Source organism: Erithacus rubecula (assembly GCF_903797595.1).
Source record: "Erithacus rubecula genome assembly, chromosome: 1".
Taxonomy (NCBI): Eukaryota; Metazoa; Chordata; class Aves; order Passeriformes; family Muscicapidae; genus Erithacus; species Erithacus rubecula.
This window is the reverse complement of record NC_136658.1, coordinates 3,909,963-3,919,292: the sequence shown is the minus strand read 5'-3', so window position 1 is coordinate 3,919,292 and position 9,330 is coordinate 3,909,963. Positions and strand designations below refer to the sequence as shown.

The following is a 9,330-nucleotide window of genomic DNA, read 5'->3' as shown; positions in this document are numbered from 1 at the left end:
CACCAGCCGGCCGCGGGGCGGCGCCAGCGGGGCTCCCGGCTGGGGGCGGGACAGCGCGTTCCCTGCGCCCATAGGTCACTGGGGTTTGATTGATGGTTCTCTTGTCCAATCTCCGTAGAGCAGCGGGGCGGGGAGCGGGCGGGGTCGGCCGAGCGCGGGGGGTGTGTGTGACTGACAGCGGCAGCAGCCAATGGGCGGGCGGGGCAGGGGGCGGGGGGCGGGCCCGCGGGGCCGGGGGCGGACAATGAGGGCGCCGCGGGGAGGCGGCGGCGGTTGGAAGATGGCGGCGGGCGGAGGCAGCGCGGGGCGGCCCTGCGCGGCATGGCTGCTGATCGCCGCCGCCGCCCTCACCGCCGGTGAGTCAGGGACCGAGGGAGGGCGGTTCCGCCGTTCCCGGGGCGGAGGGCGGTTCCGCGGGCAGGGCAGGGCACGGCTCTGCCGCTCGCTGCCCACCCGGCTGGGAGCCGGGCTGGCGGCGGCCGAGGATCCCCGTCGTTAGCGGGGGAAGGCTCGGTGTGCCGGGAACAAAGCCCCCGGGAGCCGGCGTGGGCAGGGCAGGGGGTGCCGCGGTGCCGGGGCAGCGCTGGTTCCACAGAATCCTTTAGCTTGGAAAAGATTCCCGGCGTCATGGAGCCCGCCCTGGGAGCCAGCAGCACCGCGGCTGCTCCGCTTGGCCGGGAGAGCCGCGGGTGACCAGCGATGGGAGCCTGGGGTTGTGGTGAATGACTTGATTCGGTCAGTGGGGAAGTATTTGGGTGGAGGGGGAATTATGTCAGCCAGACGATGCGTTTGTGACTCGTAGAGTTGGAGAGTAAGGACAGAACCGCAGAACGGGTCGGGTTGGAAGGGATCTCGGTGGGGTCATCTGGTCCAACCTCCCTGCTCGGGCAGGGTCATCCCAGAGCACACGGCACAGGATCGTGTCCAGATGGTTCTGGAATATTTCCAGTGAGGAGTACAAGGCTATGGAGCGGTAGGGATGGCAGGAGTGATGCTTAACTCCTCTGTGGCTTATGTTCTCTGGGGGCAGAGGTTTCCACACATCAGTTAGACTCGAAAAGTTACACATTTCCCTTACCAGCTCACTGTGTGTAATTGCTGGGCATGGACAGTGAGGGAGTATCCAGTATGTGTACACCCCAAATATCCAGTGATGGATATTTGCAGTTGGCAGTACTTGCTTAGTGGGTAAAACTTTGTGAAGTACTTCAGTAGGAGATGTTAAGAAGCCTGATCCATCCTCAATTCATATGTCTGGAAAGCTGTGTAAAACTGTAAGTCTGTCTGGGAAGAGATTTATTAAGAAACTGTGTTGAGTGGTAAGGAACTTAAAATTTACTTAATAGAATTTTAAAAGGGCTTGGATTGGAACAAATCTTAAAGATAATCTTGTTCCAATCGCACTGCCATGGGCAGGGACATCTTCCACTAGACCAGGTTGCTCAGAGTCCCATCCAGCCTGACCTTGAACACTTCCAGGGATGGAGCATCCACAGGTTCCCTGGTCAACCTGTTCCAGTGCTTCCCTACTCTTACAGCAAAGAACTTCCTCCTAATATCCAATTCCTGTTATTGTTCCTCTTCCTAAATCTATTTCCAAAGAGCATTGTTTGCAATGGTTTAAGATGACTGCATTTTGCAATAAAGAAGTAGAGATTGCAAAAGCTTTCTGTGTATCTTCAGAAACATACTTTGTATGTAAAATACATATACATGTATTTTAGGATTAAGTAGGTAGATGTGAAATATGCATATATTACAGTAAAACAGAGATCTTTGGAAGTATATATGGAGGCAAAAGAAGAAGGAAGCATATTTCCCCTGACCACAACAAAAGGTACAGCTACAGTAATGCTGTGGGTAGGTGGGGGTAGTAGATCATTGTAGAAGGTCTGAATTTATTCCTGTGTTGGCTTCTTCTCTCCTTGCACATCCTTAATCTTCCTGTCTGCTGTGAAAAGCAAGGTTTACATCTCTGCATGGGAATAAGTGATCAGAATGCAGGCTCTTCACCTCTTTTGCATACCCAAAGGAGTTTGGTGATGGGAAGGAAGAGATGACCTTCCCCTGAGTTTGGGGTGCTGAGCAGTCCTGGATAATCAGTGCTGTGCATTTCTTGTTGCCCTTGTTCAGGCTCCTGGTGTTTTTTCAAGGATCCTCTTCCCATTCTCTTTCCCCATGCTGGATTTTTCCCTTTTGAGAGATTGGGAAATCAAAACCTGCCTCTTTTGGGAGGGGCAGGGGTGGTGTTTGCAGAGGGCTGTAGCTGCTGCCTCTCTCAGATGTGGCTGTGATGTGCTGCCTGCTCTTCTGCCTCTTCATATGCTCCATGGCAGGTCTGCTCCTGTGGCCAATAACCTGCAGAAATAAGACAGAAATGTTGCTCAGGGTGTTGTGCTGTGCAGGCCCCATGAACCACCACAGCCTGCTCTGCCAAGCCTGGTTGCTTCACAGCTAGGCACAGAGAACACAGTTTTCCAGGCTTATTTTCACATGTGTGGGTTAGGAGTTCATCTTGCTTCTTTATGCTCAGTCATCTGAAAACCCTGTTGCTTCATTTACTTGTAAGAATGAAGGATCATTGTCAGATGTGCTGTCTGTGATTCTGGGGACATTTTGTAGCATAAGTTGTTAATCTAGGTATAATCTCTTCTGTGCATGAGTGAGCTGGAACAACCAGCCTAGAATATCAAGAAAATGGATTATTTTGCAATTGTGCATTTGTAAGCCATGTAATTATGACTTAAAGTGGTATCCTGCCTGTGTTTGAATGAAGGTGGTGCCTGATTACTCCTGATAGTCTCAAAAAATGTCTGGATATTACTGGAAAGAATAATAATGATTTTCAAAATTATTCTTTTTGATACCAACAAAGCCTGATCTTTTTTATTTTCTCCTACTACCCCTTTTATACACTCACAAGTGCACGTGGGCACATACACATGGGTCACTAACAAGCAGCTATTGAGATTTTAAATAGCTCAAGTGCCTGTTAACTGCTTTGAGCTCACCAGCCCGTTTCAGTTGCTGCTTGAAATGTTTCCTGAAAATAACAGTGTAAGTCAGGGTTGCAATGCTCACTTCGTGCTTGTGCCAGGTTTAGTCAGAATTCCTGGAGTCACCTCTGTCAGAAGCTGTTTGTCCTTTCAAGCTCAGCCCTCTGATGCTGCAGGTAGGAAAACTGTCCTGCCTGCACTGCTCAGTGGGTTCTGCAAAGGCAAAACCTGGTTGAACTCTCAGCTCACCTTGCTTGCAGCAGCAGCAAGAAGCTCTTGAATATCTTGAAAAGTCTGTACCTTAATGTTTTGGTGATAAAATGAGGTAAAATGGGCAGATGCTTCTTGGCTTCAGTCATCCAACAGTCTCAGTCTCATACAATTGCCTGTGTAAGTAATAGCATGTATGGCTGTGTTGCTTGTTATTTGAATCAAATTTGATTGTATTAAACAGCAATTCCAGTGCCTGTCTGTGAGCCCATCTTGTCCTGACTAGTGCTGGATATCCTGTGTCCCATACAGAGCTGAGATGAAAGACCAAAAAATGAAACCTGGTATTGTACTGTTTGTCTTGAAAGATTTTAGACTGAGTAGTTTCTAAAGGCTTTTTGTTTTTCTGGGGAAGTGTCATAGAGATCATCATCAGGTCATCTATCCAAACCTTATTATTAGCATCTGTAGTGGGAGTTGTCCAAGTGTGATGTGGTTTGATCATCTATGGCATACAGTGCTCTTTCTACCTGTGTGTAATTAACAAAATAAACAGCCTTGTATGCAAGAAAATACATTTTTTGAACTATTGAATGCTAACTCAGGATATCCTAGGAATACACCAGAAAGCTGGAAGCTCTGTGTGTGAAAACATTTACATCCTTATGGCATATATCCTTTTAGGGGGTTTTATTTTGTTGGTTTTTTTTTTTTTTCTGTTGTGTGTGGTTTGCTTGACTGTATTACTTCAGTGGTCTGGGTTAGTGGAACCCCACAAGAAGTGATTGGGCAATGGAGAGGATGTGAATACCCTGTGTGAGAGAAGGCTGTGCCAGGAGAGGCCAAGAAGTTCTGAACTGGCTTTACTGCCAGCAAAGAGATTTGGGGAACTCTAACTGCAGTGATTCACTGTTATCTCTGTCAGCAGTCATGTGGAAAAGCAAGTGTTTGCTCAGATTAGGGTTTAACAGTAAGCAATACTCATAGCACAGAAGATGTGGTAATGCATCCTAAGGCAGGGTTAACATCAGTATTTTTTGCTGAGCATGTTGAAAGAAAATTTTTCCTCCCAAATCTTTAACAGGCCATGCAGTTACTTGTCCTGAATAAGCTTAAAAAAAAAAAACCAAAACCAAAAACAAAAAAAACAAACAAAAAAACCCATTGAAAGTGTTTATATGAAATAAATGTGTTGGTACTCATCTGCAACAAAGTTAATTTTCCTCCTAGCTTGGATGGTGCTAAGTTTTGGACTTGTGGTGAAAAGAGCCTCGATAACAATGTTTGTTTTGCACTTGCTTTGCCTTGGCTTACACACCCCAAGGCCTTTTTTGTTTGTCACCCCTCCCTGACAGCAGCTGGGCTGGGGGTGCATGAGGAGTTGGGAGGGCACCACAGAAATCATGGTCAGCAATAAAAGCTGGGAAAAGAAGGAGGAAGGGGCTGTTTGAAATTACATTTGTCTTCCAAGTCACTGTTACACCTGACAGAGCCCTGCTTTGGAGATGGTGAGCACGCTGCTGATGGAAGCAGTGGGTGATGGCTTGTGCTTTCCCTATTGAACTGTTTTAGTCTCAAGCCTTGGGTTTTTTCTCTTTCACACTTGCAGTTCTCTCCCTGTTTGCACCGAGGGGTGTGCAGGGCTGAGCTGCCTGCTGGGGTTTGCCCACAGTCCTTGTACATTGTTCCCTTTGGCTGCTGTGCCTTTCAGTTCCTGCATTTTTATGTATCTGTTGAGTTGGCACTTTCCACTCAGTGCTGCTGCTGCTAGGTTTTGGCTTAAAGTGCATAAGGAAAACTGGAAAGCTGTGGTTGTTCTTGTGAACTCTCTTTCCTCCTACCCTGCAGAAAAAAAAGATGCTTTGTAGTACATTTACTGATAGTTTATGCACATGGTGTTAATGGGAATGAAGTGAACTTGCCCTGAAACACTGGCTATACTCTACCTTCAGTGTTTTAAATCAGATGGAGATTGTGGTATTTAAGGGAAGCTTAAGCTCTGGGCAGTGTAGCAGTTGTCAGTGGTTGGTGGCATTTCCATCATGAGATGGAGGTAAATCAGGGCAGGTCATCTCCAAGTGGGTGAAATGGCCATTGCTGGAGGCATTCAGAGCTGGCTGCAAGCCACCTGTTATTCAGTAACTTGTTTTTTGTAATATGTGCAAGTGAAAGGTGGTGAACACGGCTTCCTCTTGGTAATAAATTCCATAAAGCTGTATGTGCAGCAGGAGTTTGAAATCTAACTGGTTTCTATGGCTTGAAGTGTTCAGATCAAAGTTTTGCAGAATCTTTCTTGATGGAAGGCACTGCCCCAATCCAAAAGATGGTTCTGGAAATCAACACGTGTAAACTGGGAAAGTGATGCAGTGTGCTACAAGGAAGGCCATAAATTATTCACAAAAGAAGAAAAAAACCAAAAAAAACCCAGATGAATGAGCTCCTACTTGGTGCTTCCTAACCTCCTCACTTGTACAAAGCAGTGTACAGTGGACTGGGCTAGGGTGTTGGTCTGGTTTGAAAGAAAACAATGGTGAAAGGGCTGTTTTGAACACAGATTAGCTCCTGATCATATTCATCTTGTTCTGAGGGTGCATGTGAGCTATTTAAATTGGCACCACCACTGACAAATTCTTGTGGAACAATGCTTTGAAATATTTAGCATGGGCTTTTCCTTTTGGTTTTGTGGTTGTGCTGCTGCAGGTTATAGCTGGTTAGGGGTTTGCTCAGCAATTCAGTTAGCAAGAAAGTGTGAGATTGCTGCAAGCTTGGTGCCAGAGCTGGCTGCAGGTGTTCAGCAGTCCATGGATCAGTAAGGAATCTGCTCCTCCAAGGGCTTTGGATTTGCTTGAAGTGCTGAAGTAAGTCTCTAGTCACACCAGAACAGATTGGCTGCATGAATACCCTGTTAGCTGAGGAGGGTAATCACTTGGATGATGTAATTTCATCTATCTTCTTGCTCTTGTTAAGTGGTAGGATTTTTTTTAACAGGTTTTAATTGAGCCTCTCTGTATACAGGAACAAATCCTGTGCTTACTTTTCAAGTTGATGGAAATACCAATATTTGGCAAGAGATGGACATGATTCTGGTTCAGGAGTGATGACAGGGTGGAGTAACTGTTCATGGAATGCTACTAATGCCTTGAATGGTTCAAAGTGCAGCTTTTGCAGATGTTTTTGGTGTGTATAAACTGAGTTGGTTGGAGCTTTGTGGGTTGATTACTGTAAAAGAGTCAGGAAAAGGGCTGCTTCCTATGTAGGCTTTGCACTGTATCTGCTCATGAAATTATGTATCCAAATCCTAAATTCTACTGCCTAGTTTGTTTTGGAAATTGGTAGTTCCCATGCTGCTAATGATACATTTTGTCAAAAAGATGCTGCATGCCATCAGAAGTTGGCAACATGCTTGGTGTTTTAAACATAGTTTCACTTGAGACAGTATTAACAACCAAAAAAAGAAAAAAGCCCCGAGGGAAGCTTTTGTTCCAGCCAGAAATATGTCAATCTCTACTGTCCACTCCATGGGTTTGGGTTATGCTGGTTTTGGTTGGGGATTTTTTTTGTCTACAACTTTTGATCCTTAGTACTCTCATTTCCTTAGTAGTTGTGACAGTTTTAGTGGATTGCTATAGCAATTTTAGGAAATGCTTGTGATGGTGGGATGCTTTTTTTATTCTTTCTGCCATGTGTTGAGATGTCTACCCAGCTTCTCTTAGATCTGTAGATAAGTAAGCTTCATTCCCTATTTGTGGGGAAAACCTGGTATATTTAAAGGAGACTTTTCTGTCTTTTCTGCCTTTCTGTAATCTCAGTTCTCATTTTCTGGTGTCTTTCCTTGTGCCCAGAAAATAATCTGCTGTGTTTGTTAGTGACTCTGTTTTTATTGCAAGATTAGAGGTAGAACAGCTGCCATCAACTGTTCCAGTTACCCTTTGCACTTTGAACCTCTTTACTTAAATTGCCTCCTTTGGGTTCTCTGCTCTTTTGGTTTGGCTTTGTCAACAAGAGGGGTTTACTTGAGTTTGAACACTTGTGAATTTACTTGGGCATGGAAGGAAAAGCACTTCAGGGTTGTTGAGCAGAAAAAATGTGATGTGTGGTTTGGAAAGTACCTGAGCTGCTGATTGGTGTCCCAGCCTGCAGCACAGGCAGTGAAGTGTTGCTTTGTGATCCCCAGGAAAAGTACTAGAAGTAACCAGAAGTTACTTGCCTCAAGACTAAGTATCTGCCCAAACCTGATGCTGTAATAGGAACATGAAAGCTGCACTGCTGTTTTGTTTGTAGTTCTCAGCACCTTTACAAGCATCTCTGGTTTATGAGATGAGAGAATTGAGACAGTGATATAGCAAAAAATTATTTCCTCAGGACTGAACAAGAAATCTGTGGTGTGTCAGGGGAGCTCAGGAATTTTTTGTTGTTTCTCATGCTGGTTCTTCATTTCTGGTTAAAGCATGGGCGTTGAAAGTAAATCTGAGCATAGGTTCTTTTGCTGCTTCTTGCCAGAACAATGAGCAGTTCTGCATCATACGGAGGAGAATTCCAAAAACTGATCCTGCCACGTGGGAGGAGAAGTTTGGTGACTGGAGACTTGTCTTTAAGTCCTGCCAGAGAAGGTGCATGGAGGGCTGAGATACATGGATGTTATTGTCTGCTTGACAGTTTAGCCACAGCCTGCTCAGGACTTCTCAATGACACTGCTTTCCTTTCACTTGGAGTGACAAGATGCTATTTTCCCACTTATTGTTGAGTCAGGCAGAGCTTGGCTGAATGTGCAAAGAGGCCAGGAGAAAGTGAATGTTGCAGATGCTTGTCTCTGCTTGAGGGATGAAGGTTTGCAGCAGCATGGTGACAGGAGGTGGTAGGTGTTCATGGGCTGGGTGTCACAGCTGTGCTTTCTGATTCCTGGAGCTGCAGGGTGCTGCAGCACTGGCTGTGTTCCTGAGACAGGAAGCACTCTTTCCTCCAGCAGCCTGGGTTACTTGGCAAGATTGGCAACCTGGGGAGCTGCTGTGGCAGCAGCTAAAAGCTGTTCTGGTGAATTGGCATTTGAGAGTGAAATTAAACTCTTCTGTCCTCATTTAAGGCAAAGGAATTTCGTTTTTGCTGCTTTGAAACTTCAGTGTCAAGATTGGTTGGTGTGAATGTTTCTGGTCATTATTTCTGTAACTGATGTTGCTCTGTGTCCTGTGTGCAGTGCAGACATCAAGGTCGTGGTGACAGAGGGCTGCAGGGACAGCAGGAGGAGAGGGGACACATGTGGCTCCTCAATATTTGTGTGTTATCCTCATGAAGTACACCATGGTTTGCTTCTGGGTGGAACTGCTGGCGTGGGTTCTACTTTTCTGTTAAGGCTAAATGATGTGAAGGAATTCGTTGTGTGGAAATTCTATCCAACATCTGGGTGCTTTAACAGATCTCATGCAGTTCCAGAAGAGTGATTTTGGCATGGCTACTGTCTATTAAGGCAGGAAAACTAAGATTTCTCCACCAAGTATTTTATCCAGTGAAGAAATGGTGTGGGGGGACACAAGTGCTTGTGGTTGCACTTGGAGATTGTAACTTTGTTCTGGCTTTCTGGGATGTTTTGTAGGGCTCTGGCTGCAATTGTTTCATGCTGGTTGTACAGGGCAGTGCTTTGTGGGTGAAAGAACTAAATCCATGCAAGTGTAGCTGAGAATGCTGTCAACAGGAGAGGTTTCACAATACACTGGACATTGAGTAAGAGTATTTGTTAGTGAAAGCACCGATTCTCAAGTGTATATTGTTTTTGTAACTTAAGACCTTTAGCCATTAGAAAAAAACACATCCTCCTTTCTGATGAAACTTCTGGGCTGCTGGGGAGCCCAGGGTGAAGATACTGAAATGCTGAATTTTGTCATTTTGTCAAGACCTTTCATCCAAAAGTGACTTCATTTATAAATTGTACACACAGCTGTATTACCAGGTGTCTTTTAGGATAAGCAAAGCAAGTTGTATTAGTTAATAAAATGATGATTTCACTCTTTCTGGTGTACAATGGGAACTGTAGCAGCCATAAGCATCCAGTATTTAGCAATCTGATGAGTTTCCATGTGGGCTGTGTTTGTGTTGGTGGAAATAAGATGCCTGTGATTACAGTGTTAGCTGT

The 9,330-nt window shown here is 45.4% G+C and overlaps 1 protein-coding gene across 4 annotated transcripts in view; it reads left to right on the top strand.

The window, feature by feature from the left end:
- Window positions 1–222: 222 nt before the first annotated feature.
- The window catches only part of MPZL1 (myelin protein zero like 1), a gene marked incomplete at its 5' end in the record, with an annotated part of 30,144 nt that continues 21,036 nt past the window's right edge, over window positions 223–9,330 (top strand). For 2 of the 4 annotated variants that reach the window (XM_079308873.1, XM_079308875.1), the window contains one exon: window positions 223–356. In XM_079308873.1, coding sequence (XP_079164999.1) covers window positions 245–356 — 112 coding nt within the window. Of the gene's footprint in view, window positions 357–711; window positions 736–1,773; window positions 1,838–9,330 lie in introns of those variants that run through there. The other 2 variants (XM_079308876.1, XM_079308874.1) reach the window with 2 other exon arrangements.